The sequence below is a fragment of the Leuciscus leuciscus genome (assembly GCF_965113295.1).
Source record: "Leuciscus leuciscus genome assembly, chromosome: 5".
NCBI classification, from domain to species: Eukaryota; Metazoa; Chordata; class Actinopteri; order Cypriniformes; family Leuciscidae; genus Leuciscus; species Leuciscus leuciscus.
In genome coordinates this window covers 19221725-19241041 of record NC_138729.1, presented here as the reverse complement: position 1 = coordinate 19241041, position 19317 = coordinate 19221725, and the positions used below count along the sequence as shown (strand labels likewise).

Here is a 19317-nt window from a genome sequence, read left to right as displayed (position 1 = left end):
CATCCTTACTGAGTAAAACTATTAATTTATTTTCTTTTTTTAACTTTATTTGTGTCATTGTTACACATTACATGTAGTTACTGTAGTAATAACTAAATTATGCATAATTGCATGCAACTAATCTTAAACCAAACCCTCATCCTAACCCTATAGTAAGTACATGTAGTAAATTATTATTACTCTTAAAATAAAGCGTAACCAAAAATCTTACTGACCCGAAACTTATAAACCGCACCATATAATTAGAGAAGTTTAGGTAACACTTTATTTTAATGTTCGAATTATAGTAATAATAGTAAATTATGCATAATTACAAGTAACTAACCCTAAACCAAATCCTAACCCCAACTCTATAGTAAGTACATGTAGCAAATTAATACTCAGTACTTATTTGAGCAATTATGTACCTTAAAATAAAGTGTAACTAAAGTGTATTTTACACTCTTGCAATGTCAATTGAATAAAAAACCCAGACAAAAGGCAGATGATTTTAAAACCATGTTTAATTCTGGAGGAATTTGGATAGCATGTTTCACCCATACAATTCAGATGAGCCTCCTCATATTCAGTAATAATGCACAATACATCTCTGAGAACATCTCACTGCATTTTAGTTTATGGTCCAATTCTCACTATTAACTATAGTTGCTTATTAGCATGCATGCTTATTAGTACTTATAAAGCACATATTAATGTCTTATTCTGCATGATCATATTATACATCCCTTATTCCTACCCAATACCTAAACTTAACAACTACCTTACTAACTATTAATAATTAGGAGTTTACTGAGGCAAAAGTCATAGTTAATAGTGAGAGCTGAACCCTAAACTAAAGTATGACCGAAATAATAATATTGTTCATACCTCACAATATGCTGATTTAATCAGGACTGAGTAATTCTCCACATCACATAAGCAAAATACAGCCATACTATTTGAATGTTTCTCTTAATATAATGATTATTGTATTTTTCACGTAGTCAATTTTTAAATCATTTTTAAATAAGGAACATGGACATTTGGTAAATAAACATTGTTTTTTTCCCCCAGTGTTTTATTATAATCATGTGGAAAAAAAAATTAAAAGAAGCAATGCTGGAATTCCAACTGTAAAATTAAAAATGAATAATATTCAGTTTACGCACTGACAACAAAAACAGAAAATGAAGAGAAATCATCTGTACTCTAAAGCTTAGCTTCCGTCACGTTGTGGTGTTCACTATACCTTCACCCGACCGGGACAGAGTCTGTTTCCTCGCATATCCAAGTCCGTTTGAGACGTCGCTCAGAGGACAGTTTCTCGGAAGACTCCTATAAGGCTGTGTGGGCGTTCCTGTTCCAGGCGGCGGGATCCTGCCCGAGAACTCATCCTGGAATTAGTCCGAGAACGGGTGCCTGTGTGCAGCTGTGCGCAGGTGAAGGAGCTGAGATCGCCACAGCTGCGCAGGTGAAGGATGCCCGGACGTTTGCGCAGCGGAAGCGTGTTGGAGGGGATCTCCGTCTGCGCCGATCGGGCTGGTGCAACCTCTGAAACTGTGATGGCCTGGAAACATTAATAAAAATGATCTCTGAGAGGACAGGAAATCATAGGAACAAAAATGGCTGAATGGGATATTCATCTTACAAAGCCTACTGTATTATATAAGATATGCTAATTTATAATGATCAAAACATTGCTGAAAAAACAAAATCTACTTCGTGCCTTCTGTCATCTGTCGTCAGATTGATAGTTTGTACTTTTTTAGCAAGCAAAAGGCCTTTTAATATAACTGTAAAAACATCCCCCATCAGATTGTGCCGCTTTGCTGTGAAATCTTTACTGGTTTTTATAAATTAAACGGAAATACTTATATATTGTTAGCAATTTTTCAAGATAAACACTTACTGGACTGAAGCAACTCGATTATCCACACATAATTATTCAGAAAAATCAACGTGAGTATCAAATATGATACATCAGGCCTTTGAGGAATGTTTATTTGTACATTTCTCAACCGTTGTTGAATTGTATTTCATTATATGTTTTGCCCCCATAGTTAAAAATAAATAGAAACTAGTTAAATATCATCTTACAAGACATTATTGGGAGATATAGAGTAAAAATTTTAAAGATCTCATTGATTTACATTATAAGCAATCAGAATTTTAGCTATAGAAATATCAGCAACTGCACCAAATTGCATATTTTTGCTCAGTTTGTGCCTCGATGAAATAGAGGTGTTTTCCCTTACTCAAGTATGAGCTCCATATTCACCTGTATTATATGAGCCTAACAGCCTGATGTATCAAATATGATATTAAATAACAACAACAAAAATACAGAATACATTTTTTGGGGATTTTGTCTAAAGGTTCAATAAACTGTTCCAACTATTTCATATGTCAGGCTTTACAGGGTTAAAGGGATAGTTCACCCAAAAATGAAAATTCTGTCATCATTTATTCAACAGTTGATGAGCCCCATTGACTTCCATAGTATTTTTTTTTTTTTCAACTATGGAAGTCAATGCGGCTCATCAACTGTTTGGTTACCCATATTCTTCAAAACATCTTCTTTTGTGTTCAGCAGAAGAAATAAACTTATACTTGAGGGTGAGTAAATTATGACAATCTATGAAACTATCCCTGTAAAATGTTCACGAGCTGGATTCAAACTCAAATCACCCACTTGAGCACCAAAGCTAAATGTGTCGGAGCATGTGCTCAAAGCAATATGCAGTTCTATGCGTTTTTTTGTGTGTGTGTCTTGCCTGGTCGATGAAGCTGGCACAGCGAACGGCCTCCTCCATGTGTTCCTCATCAGAGCGCAGGACGGTTTTGATGCTGTTGACCAGCTCCTGTACCTCAGGGGTCAAGCTGCATGAGGACTGCTCCAGAAAACGTGCCACCAGCAGTTTTGTGTCTCTATAGTTCTGGTAGTCCACCATGGAGTTGGGACGAGGCTTCCGTTTGCCACGGCCCCGTCGTAGCGTAACCGTCCCATGCTCTGTTCCTGTCGCTGATGCCGGGCCTAACTCTGTCTGTGTAGCGGCTTCACAACTCATTACTATGAGAGAGAGAGAATCCAATATCACAATGACATATTTACCCCTGCATGTTTTTGACAAATATTTGTAAAATGATGTACACTCATTGGAGATGAAAACTCGTTTCACTTTTTTAAAGCACACAATGCTTTCAAGCAGAGCTACACAATATGAGGGGGGAAATCTAATAGCAATTTTTCACACAAAAATGCTATGCTTGTTTGTAGGGCTGCACAATTTGGCCAAATCTTTTAATTATATATTGATACAATAAAAATGATTATTATTATTATCATCAATATATTATTATTATTATTATTATGTATGTTACTATTAGATTCATATTTACATTCATGTAACTAATTATTTAATTTTGTAAATTATTATTTTTCAATAAAAATATTAAACAAGAAATATTGCTATTGTAATATTTCCCTGTACATTTTTTTTTTTTTGTATTTAAGGCAATACACCTCAGGTGAATTGAGTAAAAAAAAAAAATATCTAATAGATATCACCACACTTCAAGAGTTGATTGATTACATTAATAATTGCAAAAATAAAAAATTGTATTACAAGTTTTCTGAAATGTTATGTTTAAATATGCAAATGAAGCGTTATCTAATTAAATATGCACTAATTTGCATAAACGTCTATAACAAAAATCTGAACATTGGATGAAGTCAGGTTCAAAATACTTCTTTTCTTTTTTTATATATATATTAGAGTCAAAGGTTTTTACAGAGGGGATTTGGGATATCTCTATTTTCATAATTTTCTGAGGAATAACATTTTGTATAAAATCAGGAAAATTATATATGAATAAACCCCTCTGTACAAATCTTCAGAATGAATATAAGACTAAAACTGTAAAGTTTGGTGTATGTAAGTGCAACTGAAGCAGAGATTTCAGGCTCAGTGTAGGAGGAAATGGTAAAGAAAATGGTAAAAAAAAAAAGAATTACAAAAACTACAGACGCAAATAGATAAAGTGCTCTAAAAGATACAGTTAAAAGTGTATTTTGGATTTTTTCTTTCCACTAGTCTGAAAAAAAAAACACTTTATGAAAAGCCAAAAAGCCCAAAAAGTTTTTGTCTGTAGTGTCTCGCCTTAAGAAACATAGGGCCCTATCTTGCACCCAGCGCAAGTGACTTTGTACACCGACGCATGTATCATTCCTATTTTGCACCCGCGCAAAGCGGACTTTTCCCTCCACAGACGCACGTCGGTAAGTTAGGAAATACACTTGCGCTCCCGGGGGCGGTTCAGCGCAAAGAGGAGGCGTGTTCCGGCGCAAACGTTCCTTCATGCTATTTTGCAGGTTTAGAAAACAATTGCGCCACTAACCAGGAAAAAATAGTTTAAAGTCAGTGGCGCGTTGCGCATGTTATTCATATGCTATTTTAAGGGCGCATGCTTGGCCATAACCAATGTAGCGTGTGCACAACGCGCATACACTTTGATTCTCTCATCTACACAGAAGCAGCAGTTTTCATTTTTGCAAATCATACATTATTACGATAGATAGATAGATAGATAGATAGATAGATAGATAGATAGATAGATAGATAGATAGATAGATAGATAGATAGATAGATAGATAGATAGATAGATAGATAGATAGATAGATAGATAGATAGATAGACAATTTATTATAAAAGCATACATCTAGCTTACACATTTACCCAAATTATCATACGCCTGTTTAACCGAAGTTAGTTTGGGTGGGTTTCTCCATTCAATGTAACTTCTCTCTTTTACGGCCGTGACGAGAGCGTTGCTCTCCTCGGCTGTGAACCGCTCCTGGCGCACGCCTGGCAAATCCGCCGTTACAATAGCAATCCGCTATGGAAAAAGTGCGTCTTCTCTTAAAGGGAATGTGAGATGACGCTCTGATTGGTTTATTTCACGTTACTCCCAAACCACACCTATGAATAATGAAGCTACTTCAGACCAACCCATTTTAGATTTGCGCCTGGCGCAAGAGTCATTTATCCCGCCGGGAAAATAGCAACAGCGCCGAGACCCGCCCACAAAGTTACTTGCGCTTTGCGCTTGACACTTGCGTTTCAGATCGTTAAAATAGGGCCCATAATCATTCAAATGCTAATATTCATCGTAATTTTCAAACATTAAACCATCAAGCTTTTATTTTGCCTGAAAGCGCAGGGAATCCTGAACATTCACATTTAAGCTGAGAATGTGTGTAATTTCAGTAGTAAGACAAAGCATCAAAGTCTCTTCAAGTAATTTTAAATATCCACAGGCTATTCTGAATCTGTACTCATAAATTAAAACTGCTATTTCAAAAACACCTTCAAAATCACTGAGGGAGCCCATGGCTCAAAAATCATAATTCTCGTATAGGGTTTAGGACAAGAAACTGAACCGCTCTGTTTGACCAAGTTAAACAGAAATGTATCCATCTAAGCCAGTTGCAGCTGGTATAACGGCCAAGACCAGTTTCAGTTTTCAGTTGTACAGGAACTGGAAAAGCATAAACACTTTATAAACCGTTAATCCTACATCAGATAGATGTGTGTGAGAGATTTCATGAAGAAGAAACTTGAAGAAATGAAGAAGTCGATTTATGGCCGTGTATTTAATCGCCCTCTTCTCCCCCTCATCAGTAACACTGAGAGTCCTATATTTAAAGAAGGGCTTAAAGTAACCACTGACAGGTATAGTTCATCTAGATTTACTATCAGACCAGCACTCTGCTTTGGATACACACACCAAGTAAAAAGAAACCTCCATCTGTAATTGGAGGGAAGCCAGTGTTCATACACTAATAATAAAGAATTGTGTCAGTGTCTGCTCTTCGACCTTTTATGGAAAATATAATATAGGTAAAATATATCATATATACAGTAGTCAACATTTGAAGTGGATCAAAAAAATTCATCAAAGTTGTCCTAAGACAAGAACGGGTATTGTTCAAAATTCATGTATAACTTTGATGAAAGGTTTTGATCCACTTCAAATGTCGACTACTGTATATATATCTGACTAGACTGTCACAATTGACCAATCAGGCCATTTTGAGGATTCCTTCCCTTACCTTTGGCGGTCAGGTCTAGCAGGACGGGGTCGCTGTTGGACCTGCGGAGGCGAGGTCTGTGGGGTTTTCTGCTGTTGGAGACTGTGCTGTGAGGCTGTGAGGACTGTATCGGGGGTGTGGGGCTCAATATGGCCGTCTGACAGCTCCGGTCTGAATAAAACATGCAAACAAACTACATAAAAAAAGTAAACATCATTTGTTCTGAAGTCTTTCTTGTTTTTCTAGTCTATGTATGTCTGTTCTGTGTCAGCAACTGCAGCTTGGTTAAATCCATAAAAAGAGGAATCTGGCCAAAACAAACCTAGTCTATAAAGTCTACCAGAGACCATTTTAAGAGTTGTGCTGTTTAAATCATCATGTTACTTCATAACAAATAAATAAATAAAATCTACCAATCTATCTTAATCTTTTTGAAAGAAGTCTCTTATGCTCACCAAGGCTGCATTTATTTGATTAAAAATACAGAAAAAAAGAAGAAGAAAAAACAGTAATATTGTGGAAAAAAAATTACAATTTAAAAATTCTATTTTCTATTTACTTCTACATTTATTTGAAATAAAAATCACTTTTGGTCAATTGAATGCATCCTTGCTGAATAAAAAAAAATATTTATTTAAAAAAATTCCCTTTTAAATCTGGAAATGACAAACATGTGAAGGTCATGCAGTTCAAGTTCTGCTGTCATTAAACCAAATTCATCTTCATTTTTCAATTCAATTCCGTTTCAAATAGTTATGCTGATAATATAATTGGTAATAAAAAATTCTGTGTGAAATTAGAACATTTTGAAAAGTGGCCCCCATCTGAATAGTAACCTGTGAAGGATCATTAAAAACATGTTGTGCTATCTTTGAATGTGTTGAAGGATACAGACAGCTATAAAAAGAAAAATAAATCCCTCACCAAGGAACACTGGACATACAACTGACGCCACTAAAATACATTTCCTTTAATACACAGATGACATAATTATGGACTGGTACTGTGATACTCTGTGAGCATCTTGATTAAATATAGAGTACCAGAGGCACTGGATTCATAGAAGCGGTATCAATAACACCTTCACGAAGCAGCTCCAGATTTTCAAAAGGGAATTTTCTATTTGTTGATTATAACACCATTACACTTAACTTGCAATGTTTTAAAAGGTGAACTGTCTTTTGTTCTATGTTAAAATACTTTCACCTGCCATGGTTTAATGTTCAGAGACAACTGTAAAGGCCCGTTCACACCATGAACGATAACTATAATTATAACTATAAGTTAACGATAATTATACCATGGTCTGGGTGAATACTCGATTCTGATTGGCTGCAGGGTGTCCATTAAAACGTGATAGAGGACACCTAGTAAAGGAGTTCTGGTGAAACTGACTGTTTACCATTCGAAATTAATAAATAAATGCGCTGGCTACATCAGCTGTGAGTAACCATAGCAACAGGCAGTAAACTGAAGGGTTCTACGAGCTGAGCGGACTATAAATATCTCCGGTTGCTAAATAAACCGTCAGGCGTAACCAGGGAAACCAAGTTATTGTTTGTAAAAACTTTAGATTTCGATTGTAAAACTAATTAAAATATAAACTAATGTTTTAAAAATGTGTTATTTGGCAAGTGACCATGGTATAAGCAGGTTAATGCCCTTCGAGGTGTCCATTGTCAGGTATTAATGGACTTCGGCGGAGGCAACCATCCTTCGCTGCGCGTCGGACGGTTCACGCCTCGCCGCCGTCCATTAATACCTGACAATGGACACCTCGTCGGGTATTAACCCTTACCTATATTAGTGCCTCAGTTTTGTTGTCTGACGCTTTAAATGCTCAGGATGGATTCTGATTGGCTGTCAATGTTTTTATCATTCATCAGCTGGAAAAATTCATTCTGAAAGTGCTTTCAATTATATTGTTTCTCTGTCCCATTATCGTTATAGTCGTGGTGTGGACTCTGCTATTCTTTTACATTTAGAACGATTTTTAGAACTATGTCTTTAACATTATTGTTATAGTTATCGTCCTTGGTGTGGTCCTTAAAGGGATAGTTCACCCAAAAATGAAAATTAGCCCATGATTTACTCACCCTCAAGTCATCCTAGTTGTGTATGACATTTTTCTTTCCAACGAACACAATCAGAGATATATAAAAAAAAATGTCCTGCCCCTTCCAAGCTTTATAATGGCAGTGAATGGCTGTTTCTGTTTTGATGTCCATAAAAGTGCATCCATCCATCATAAAAAAAAGCTCCACACAGCTCTGTGTGAAATAACTAGCTTCCGGCCAAACGGATTCGACTTAAGTCTAAGCGCAAATAATGTGACGCACTGCTGATATTTACACTACGCCATGACACACTACGCTACTTCCGACGTCACAAGTTGCGTAAGTTGCGCTTTAGGCGTGAGTAGACTGCATATGTTTGTTTGGGCGGAAGCTAGAATTTTACTTTGTAACATGTTAAATATGAATATTTTTTCTTACACAAACGCATCACTTCAGAAGGCCTTTATTAACCCCCCAGAGCAGTGTGGAGCACTTATATGATGGATGGATGCACTTTTATGAACATCAAAACAGAAACAGCCATTCACTGCCTCTATAAAGCTTGGAAGAGCCAGGACATTTTTTAATATGACTCCGTTTTGAGAGAAGAATGTCATATAGACCTAGGATGACTTGAGGGTGAGTAAATCATGGTCTAATTTTCATTTTGGGTGAACTATCCCTTTAAGTCTGTAATGTCAATGTTTATCTATACTGCTCCTCTCAACAGGTCTATTTGCAAAAATACAACTAGTTCATACCATCACTGGGCGTCTCCGTCTCTGCATTCTCTGTGAGGACCTCGGTCAGATCGGTCATTTGCACCTCAGTATTCTGGGCCTGATATAAATACAGAAGGTCAGTGAGCGGACAAGGACTGTATTTGATTGAGCTGTTGCCAATGTAAGCCTGCCGGACCAGGACACGGTACCATGTTTGCTGAAATGAGGTCAGTAAGGTGAAATGCTATCATGAATAAATGCTGTAAATGCTAACTGCCTTTTGACTTTCATCACAGAGATGATTATGCGATAGCAGATGGCATATGATCACTATATGAATCAGTACCTGAGCTGCTGGTTGCGGTGCAACAGCTTCATAAGGTGGAGGAGGGTCTAGAGGACAGAACACCTCCACTCCTTTAATTCTGGCACCGTATATATGAGGAAGGGGAATCATACCGTCACCAAACATCCTGTCAAAACACACACATTTACACTGTAAACAAGCCATGAGAAAATATAACGACAGTAAACACTGAAAATATACACCCATTAGTGTTTGATCAGGACATCCAATGAAACAGGAGTATATCATGCTTTCCCACACACAAACTTTAATCCTGTTTTAAGTTGCCAAAATATTTTGGTTGCCTGCCAAACACTGAGCCATCCACTCACAAATCTGATCAATCCTGCTGTATTTTTGGTTAAGAATTCAAGATCAAAGTGCACGTCTGTGCGAGTGTGTGTGTGTGTATGACATTAATACTTCAGCAGGATCATGGAATGCTTGAAAGATTGTATAATACTGTATACTGTAAAAAGTGAAACTATGCAGATACCTTATTAATACCTTAATAGATATTTCACCTGATTAGTTTACATATACCCACATTACCGTTTAAAATTAAAAGTTTATTGAACGGAATTAATATTCCGCAAGGACACGTTAAATTTATCAAAAGAGACAGTAAAAATATTTATAATAATGTTACAAAACTGTATTTTAAATAAATGCTGTTCTTTTGAACTTTCTATTCATCAAAGCATCCTGAAAAAGTGCTTTCCACAAAATATTATACGCAGCACAACTGTTTTCAACATTGATAATAATAAAAATGTTTCTTGAGCATATTAGAATGATTTCTGAAGGATCATGTGACACTGAAGACTGGAGTAATTATGATGAAAATTCAGCTGTGACATCACAGGAATAAATTACTTTTTAAAATGCAATATCTTAAAACAGAAAACAGTTATTCGAAATTGTAATAATATTTCACAAAATTACAGTTTTTACTGTATTTTTGATCAAAATGCAGAACGTAAAAAACTTTATTCAAAAAATTTTTTTTTAAAACTAACTTTTGAATAGTAGCGTATTTGTCACCTAAGATTGATTTATTGAGGATAAGAGACTTCTTTCAAGAACATTATAAATCTTACCAAAATTTTGAACGATAGTGTATGTTGTACAACATTATTCATATTACTTATGCAAATTATATATTATGTTTTATATTTAATTATGATTATTCCAAACGTTTACTTTTTATTTCGTTTCATTTTAAATAAAAGTAGTACAAATCATCAAATAAAAAGTATAGATTAATATATGTGTCGTTAAAAAATAAACACAATACGGTTGATTCAGTAATAATAATTCAATTAAATCATATTTTACCTCCGAGCCAGACGAGGGGTGTAAGAGTAGAAGGTGGAGAAGTATGAAGGAGGAGGTGCAGGGGCTACAAATTCGTCTGGGTCAGGAAGATGAGTCTGCTCATCCACTTCCTCTGGGACAGGCCTGGCCTCTTCCTGCCAAAGACCATCATTGTCACATGACCAGGGCTTAGAAATATCTGACACAACATGACTAAACAGTCTTAATAATCTATGCCACACACTGACCAATAATTAAATTATTGGAATATATACATTTGTATATAGTTTTTTCTTCTTCATATTTTCTGTGATATGATTTATCTCACCATGCAGGGCCGTCTGGTTGAGAAGATCTGGAGATATCTGAGCGCAGCAGCAACCAGACACACAGCTGTGGCCAAAGCATTCAGCGCACACAATGCAAAGAGCACTTTCTGGAAGAGAGAAAACTCAATGACATCCGAATCTACTGTACATGGCCCTCTGGAATTCTTCATTTTCATTGGTCTGTCGTGGCATTCTGTAGTCAAATATTTTTCCTAACCTGACCTAATTATACCAAACTGCTTATTTCCCATTTCCCAAATAAATGATTTCCTATATGCCTGTTTGACGTCTATTATATCTTTTATCCGTCTTCTATATACACACACCAGACACTTTTTAGGTACACCTGTTCAACTTGTTAACACATATCAAATCTAATCAGCCAATCACATGGCAGCAACTCAATGCATTTAGGCATGTAGGCATGGTCAAGATGATCTGCTGAAGTTCAAACTGAGCATCAGAATGGGGAAGAAAGGTAATTTAAGAGACTTTGAGTGTGCCATGGTTGTTGGTGCCAGATGGGCTGGTCTGAATATTTCACAAACTGCTGATCTACTGGAATTTTCATCTTCTGATGGCTACTTCCAGCATGACACAAAGCTCAAATCATCTCAACTGGGTTTCTTGAACATGACAATGAGCTCACTATACTGAAACTGACTCCTCAGTCAACAGATCTCAATCCAATAGAGCAACTTTAGGATGTGTTGGAATGGGAGATTCGCATCATGGATGTGCAGCCGACAAATCTGCAGCAACTGCGGGAGGCTATCATGTTAATATGGACCAAAATCTCTGAGGAATGTTTCCAGGACCTTTTAAATGTATGCCACGCATACATTTAAGGCAAAGTGTATCTAATACAGTGGCTGATGAGTGTATATCCATCCATCCATCCATCCATCCATCCATCCATCCATCCATCCATCCATCCATCCATCCATCCATCCATCCATCCATCCATCCATCCATCCATCCATCCATCCATCCATCCATCCATCCATCCATCCATCCATCCATCCATCCATCCATCCATCCATCCATCCATCCATCCATCCATCCATCCATCCATCCATCCATCCATCCATCCATCCATCCATCCATCCATCCATCCATCCATCAGTAGAGCGTTGGTGTAGAGCGTTAGTGCTTGCAATGCCAAGGTCATGGGTTTGATTCCCAGGGAAAGCAAAACTGATAAGAATGTAAAATAAATAAATAAATGTGTACCTTGAAATGCAATGTAAGTCGCTTTGGATACAAGCGTCTGCCAAATGCATAAAATGTAAATCTATCTATCTATCTGTATGTCTATCTATCTATCTGTCTGTCTGTCTGTCTGTCTGTCTGTCTATTGTGATATAAATATTTTATGTAATGCGTATTTTCAACATTAAATGTACAGAGAAATGCAGACTAAGGATGCTCAGGTCAAAGGCCATATATACTTAGCCAAAAAGTGCTTAACACAGTAGAACTAACAGTCATATGATTAGCTTAGATCATTACAAACCAATCACCAGAGCAAATCACAGTGAAGAAGACTTGAGTGACATTGATTTTACTCAACTGTATGATGTAATGTACATGTATCTTTCTATTCAGGAGACTCACTTGGTTGCTGTGGCCAGTGATCATGAATAAAACTTTTCTACAAAGATCAACCTGAGAGTCGTGTCAGATATTTGCTGCGCAGCTGAGGAATAGAAGTACTAAAGATTCTACAGTCAAAAGACCACCGCGGAGACAGTGATAGTGTTGGAAGACTATAGAGCCACTCTGAGTTAGTATTAATGATCCTGTGTCGGACCAGCGTACACCTGAGAAGGACGGTGAGAGTGTTTAGATGCTAAAGACCTGTGTGCTCATGTGTGATTGAGGTAGTGATAGTAGCTTCTTGACGGGACGCTGTCACCTTACTTCAGGGAACTATTGTATTGTATTGTAAGTATTCATCTATCTATCTATCTATCTATCTACTGTATCCATCTATCTATCCGTCTATTCATCTGTATGTCTGTCTGTCTGTCTATCTATATATATATATATCAACCAAGTAGTAGTGTAATAATGTTTTAATACTTCAAAAAAAATTACAAAGATGAACACACACCTTGAGCAGGATTCTCATTGTGCCACATGCATGACCTGCGTAGATCTTAATCAGCTTGTCCTCTTTGCACTGATTGCTCGGTGTTTCTGCACAACAGTAACAGAGATCGCCCTGCTCACTCTGAAACACAGAAACACATTTATTATGTTTGTTTCTCATTGTTGTCTGATGACATAATATAGTAATACTTAAAGAACTGCTTGGATTCAAAGTAGGAGACTGAGGATGAAGTTTCCAAGCACTTGTCTTCTACATTTGACAGTCTTTTGATCTGCATGCGATAACAGCTCAAAGATATGAGCTCACGAATATGATAAAAGAACAGCTTTCCTATCCTGGAAATGACAGCAGCCCAAAACCTAATTCAAATCCAAGGAAAGCTTTTGGCTTTGACTCTCAATTTCAGGGCTCTCTGTGACTTGGACAAACTTCAGTCCTATACGCATGGTACAGATGACAGATGTATGGTCTGAATCAGGTCTGTACAGATGTGCTTTTTTCCATAATGTGTTCTGGGTGTTTGCAATGAGGTTCCAAGGGTGTTCTAGGTGGTTGCTATGTAGTTGTTTACAAATAAGTAACAAGTCTCTCTGATATTCTAGTCAGAATACAAATGTTCTGCACAATTTGAGTTGCAGATGTTGCAGGCTTAGTACACTAACTCCTCTTTGCTGTAACACTACAACGAATGGTTACACTTTATTTTAAGGTGTCGTTGTTACAGTGTAATTAGACATTTAAGTACTGAGTAATATTAATTAACTACATGCACTTACTATAGGGTTAGGATTAGGGCTTGGTTCAGGGTTAGTTGCATGTAATTATGCATAATTTATAGTTATTACTATAGTAACTACATGTAACATATGTAACAATGACACTGTAAAATAAAGTGTTACCCAACGAATGTTATTTATTAGTTTATGTAGGATAGTTTGTGTAGCTCTGTGTTGCCCTAATAATGTATCTTAAGTGTTACCCCACTTCAATTTGTGATTCTATTTATATTTTGCATCTAGGTTCTTGAATACAATCATCAATACATGAGTCATTTGACATTGTAATGTTATTATCTCAAACACAGCACATTTCCTAGTGCACAGATTCCTCACCAGCTGGCAGTTAATGGTACTGGAGACCAGCTGAGCCCCCTGACAGCAGAGGATGAACCCAGCCAGGTTTAGCAGGATACAGACCACTGACAGCAATACAAACAGATTTACCTGTGTGAGAGACAGAAAAAGATTAATACCAGTCAGTCATTTTATTTGACAATTATAATATTACTGCCCAAATCTGGCTTTAGCAAATTATACTTGCACTAGTGTTCACAAGTTTGGGGTCAGTGAGATTTTTTTTAATGTTTTTGAAAGAAGTAAATGTTTTATGTAATTTAAAATAACTGTTTACTATTTTAATATATTGTATTTTAAAATATATTTTTTTCCTGTGATGGCAAATATGCTTTTCACCATCATTACTCCAGTCTTTAGTGTCACATGATCCTTCAGAAATCATTCTAATATGCTGATCTGCTGCTCCACCAAACATTTCTTATTATATGAATAGAACGTTCAAAAGAACAGCATTTAATGCATCCAAGAATCTTACTGACCCTAAACTTTTGAAAAGTAGTGTGTATGAATGGCAACAAGAAGAAGCTGATGGTCGGCTTGAGACTTAATTAACTGAATGTCTTAACTGAATGTCTGGAGTGCACAGATCCTCTTTAAGGAGTCATTTAAGGGCCTAACTACTGCCTTTAACATAAGGACATGGGCATACAGAAGATTAACCCTGAAAACATATGTTCAGATCAATACAGGATCCATTCTGTGTAGCAAACATCATATAACCACTTTCAAGTTAAAATTGGATCTGCTTATTCAAAAGGGAACACAAAAACCGCCGCCTTAAATACCATCAGTCTTAGATTGGCAAAACACACATACCAATAGTAGCATTGGCCGTTTCCATGTGGTTAGCCCTATAATCCCAGAGAGGATGACCTGCAGAAAACAAACAGTACTTTCAGTGAAGAGGCAAACACTCACAGACAGGTTAACTGATAATGAACCCATTATCACATGATGTACACTCTCAAAAGGGCTTTCAGCACTTTCAATGACTCATCTCACTCAGTGTGGTGTTAGCCGGCAGCCTCACTCAAATACTATTGTCCATTCTCGGCTCTCTTGCGTTTCCTCTAACCCTGCCACTTCCTGTCGATTACACTGAATGATGTGGGACTGCCATTTCAGCTGAGCGGATCCTGTGTTTAGCTCATTTCTTTTCATACATATTAAAAAAGTATTTTACCCCATTGTTAAGTGTAAAATGTTTTGTCAGGTAACTTTTTAAAAAATCATTAAATAATTCATTAATTAATCAATATTAATCAATATATTATTTAATAAGACAATCAACTTGACAGTGATTTCAGCATTGTTATAACATCTTTATTTACATCGTTGGTAAATGACTGGTAAAATGGTAGATTTTTTACCTGAGTTTTTAGAGTTAACGTTTCTTGATTTTCTTCATCAATAATGAATTTCAAATTCAAATGTATAAATAAGCAAACATTAGATCTTGTTAGAACTTTTGTTTACATGCCAAAATAAGTTTTTTGGTTTTTTTTAAGTGTGTGGTATGCATAATATGGCAGCTTTACTTAAAAACAGTATCTCACTATAGAGTGTTAAGCAGTAAAAGAGATTCACACTCAACCATGACTTCACTGACGAGTTCACTCAGCTCCTGCCAATGACCACAAATGTAAACCATACTTAAATATGGGAAATAATAGTGTAATTTGCACTTTTGAGGGAAAAACTTGCCACTAGTTTCTAAAGATTTGAAAACTTAAGAAGAAATTCCAGTTAAATTATTATTTATTATTTAATATAATATATTACTAATTTATTTAATTTGATTGGATTTAAATTATTAGTTCGTGTAACTTAATCAGCCTAACAACATAAGGTTACACCAATAAAATAAATGGACAGATCAGGTATAAATATTTCCTTGAGGCAACAACTGCACATTAGTGGCCTCTAACTAATAACTAATTTACAACATTAACAGATCAGATCTTTCATCATAGTGAATTATTGGTAAACTATATAGCATATAGCAAATAGGCTGAACTAAAAGTGTACCAGCACGTTTCTGTATCAGACTACAATGGAAACACATTAGACCGCAATAAAACTTCCTTATACCTGTTCGTTTGTAATGAATCAATTAAAAGCTGTAGACAAACACAGTGACATGTTACCAGGCAAACATTTTAATATCTGTACTGTAGCATGTTTATGTGGTGTAAAATAAAAACATTAGCACCTCTGATTATGGCCAGTAATCTAATACTCACAGAAGAGCCGGCCCAAAACGGACAGGAGTTTCTAATAGGGGGCGAGTTGCTAAGGGACAGAGCCCCGAAAGAGAGCGCCACCATGGAGCAGCCGAGAACCAGCTGCAGCAAGCCGAGGGACAGCAGAGGGCGAGCGGGCAGCAGCGCCGAGGTGATCCGCGTCTGAGATCCAGACATACGGGCCGGGAGAGCGGACACACAGCGGCTGCGACTTCTGTAAGAGGCGTTAGCGAACTGATGGGCCAGAGCAGCCCCTGATAAACGACAACAAGATCCAGGCAGAACTACGGGCAGAGACATTGGAGACGCACGAGCAGCCAAACAACAATACACATTAAACCCGCGTAGTGGCGCTCACTCATTTTACGCTGTATCTCTCAAGGCGACGATTGTTTCTTTAAACTGCCCGTTCCGCGTTACTTCCATGGTCCTGTCGAGGTAGCTGAGTATTGGTTTTAAAATAACTAGGCTCTGTGACCTGCTGCTCGGGTTTGGTTTCACATTTTTTGGGCAGTGCGAGCGGAGAGGCGGGGGAGGGTTCGTGGGAAGAGACGACACACACATGTCTGGTTCACTATCTTTGTGGGGACTTTTTATACTGTACAAACTGTATATTCTATCCCCTTACACTAAACCTACAAATCACAGAAAACTGTCTGCATTTTTACATTTTCAAAAAAACTCCATTTAGTATAATTTATAAACTTGTTTCCTCATGGGGGCCTCAATTTAGGTCCCCACAGTGACACGAGTCTGTGTGCATTCAGTCCCCAACACCAGGATGGAAAAACACACACACACACACACACACACACACACACACTGTTCGGCGAGTGAGAAGAAAGACCGTATCAAGAGGGTGAAATTATAATGTCATCTTTTGTGGTGAACAACATGAAGCATCATATTGTCTGTAATGGAAAATGTACCACATTTTTTGCTCTCTATAATTTATTGAGAGTGAAATCCATATCTTTATTACGAAATAAACATTTGAACACCAACACACTGGCACATTTTTTCTGTGAAAAAACCCCCCGACATAATTAGCAACGCAAATACAATATAACCTATTGAAACAAACTGCAAAATGAGAAATATTTGGTTGTAGATAACAATTGTGTCAAACACATATTCATGGGAAAATAAAGACATTTCTATTGCAGATTTAAAATCAACTATTAAAACCAATCCATTTGAGATATTAAACTATGCCATATTTGGTAGCCTATTTTTAACATAATATTATACATAACATTTGCCTTAAGGATAATAGGCTATTTTCATCGTAAATTATACCTAAGTGGATTTCGTTTTATATTAAAAAGAAATATGGTAACAACATTTGCATTTTTTAATGATCCTACATGTGATGTTTATTAGGCTATTCTACTACTTTTTATACAGCCCATGGCAAGGCAGCTTAAGCACATTAACAGGTTTCTTTCTGACATTTTTACATCGTGTTGATTATTGTGAAATGCATGAAGTTTTCTGATGCTGAACACTGGGGTGCTTCTTCTATGATCAACGACATGTTGCAGTCATGCAATGGCCTGGGTCAGAGCCATGGAGAGAGAGAGTTGCGACACTCTTTGATGTCGCCGCTATGGCTGTCACGTGGTTCATGTAAGCCCCAATAGTTCCAAAACGTACGCTGGCTGTCATGTTCTTCTATGGGACAGACAGCAGCGATTGCATTATTGAACGGTAAATATAAAATAAAACACACACCCAAGTACTTTTTCAGCTGTTATTGCATTATTGCATTTTGTTAATGTCAGTTTTGCATTTGGAGATAAGTTTTAAGCTATATTTTTGGAGGGAAAAGCTTAGTGTTCATGTTCGCATGGGTAGTAGCACTGGCTTTAGCGGCTCTAACTTAACTTTTCCATATCATTCATCTGATGATGGACGTCTCATGATATTTATTTTAGCACAACTGGGCTGTATTAGGCTATTGATTCCCGTGATTTTGCTTATAAATTTTGATTCAGCCATTAGCCTACCTTTGTGATCACGCAAAGAGGTCTGCCGTGGCGGTCCGTTCAGAATTCGCTTAGAAGCTAGCTCACTTCTTCTGATGAAAGTGGCCATCCCCCAGGACCACAACGTGAAACATAATCATGTTAAGACTAAGAATATTATTTTAAGATTAAGCCATACACATTATCAAAACTATAACAGATTAAAAACGAATTTAAGCATGGCTGATACAAATGAAGGTTTTCAAATAAAATATTTTTTATTAAACAATGACAGACAACAAAAATGTGTGCTTGTGTGTGTGAAGAAGAAAAACAAAAACCAGGGGCAGGTGATCCATGAAACAGACAGGACTGGTGATGGCCATAACAATCCTAAAGGTCCAGCATTGTTCTCACAAGCCGCTTCACTCAAGACAATAATAACATAATGAAAAGTTAGTATATCCCAAAAAATTTAATTAAATAAAAGTTGCTATAAAGGTGGTAGCGATTCATTACCGAACTCTTAGCTGACGAAGTCGCGCTAGCTAACTAACGTTAGCTAGCAGGCAGTGCTTGAAAATTGGTTGAAACAACCAACATAAAATATAAATAATTACGCTGTGCATGTACAAATGAAGACCAGTATAAGCATCGCAAAGGGCCTCTGATACAATATAGACAGTTGACAATTCAAAAGAGGTCGACATTTCGGCAACTTAACTCTGGAACAACTCGACGCGCAGCAATGTAAGTGAATGGTGTCCAACGCCCAAATGACAGTGTTTGGAACTATTCCGATCTTCATATCCCGGAAGTAGGCGGTTAAAAGCGCCGCCATTATTTACAACGGAGGTCTATGGGAGTGTCGCAACTCTCTCTCTCTATGACTCTGGCCTGGGTGAATGGAAAGCCCATGCGGAATGACGTTTTACGAGCTAATTGGTTAACTTGTTACGAGCTCTGTAGTTGCTATGGTGACGACGATGGCTTCATTGCGCCTGTTTGAAAACT

The 19317-nt window shown here is 37.0% G+C and overlaps 1 protein-coding gene across 1 annotated transcript; it reads right to left on the bottom strand.

The window, feature by feature from the left end:
* Window positions 1-483: 483 nt before the first annotated feature.
* On the bottom strand, window positions 484-16860 carry fam189a2 (family with sequence similarity 189 member A2). The gene is made up of 11 exons (XM_082171598.1): window positions 16337-16860; window positions 14910-14966; window positions 14070-14180; window positions 12958-13077; window positions 10841-10948; window positions 10534-10667; window positions 9196-9322; window positions 8889-8967; window positions 6092-6241; window positions 2754-3049; window positions 484-1546 (listed from the first exon to the last, which is right to left on the bottom strand). The coding sequence occupies exons 1-11, from the start codon at window positions 16634-16636 to the stop codon at window positions 1289-1291; spliced, it is 1740 nt and encodes a 579-aa protein (XP_082027724.1). The 5' UTR covers window positions 16637-16860; the 3' UTR covers window positions 484-1288.
* Between the last annotated feature and the right edge of the window lie 2457 nt (window positions 16861-19317).

Excerpts from the sequence above, each read along its gene's own strand:
- fam189a2 (XM_082171598.1), bottom strand. The coding sequence starts at position 16,636 with ATGTCTCTGCCCGTAGTTCTGCCTGGATCTTGTTGTCGTTTATCAGGG. Across the intron at positions 10,949-12,957 it reads CAATGAGAATCCTGCTCAAG|AAAGTGCTCTTTGCATTGTG; the intron begins GTGTGTGTTCAT and ends TCTCTCTTCCAG. Across the intron at positions 3,050-6,091 it reads GCTAGACCTGACCGCCAAAG|TAATGAGTTGTGAAGCCGCT; the intron begins GTAAGGGAAGGA and ends TCTCTCTCATAG.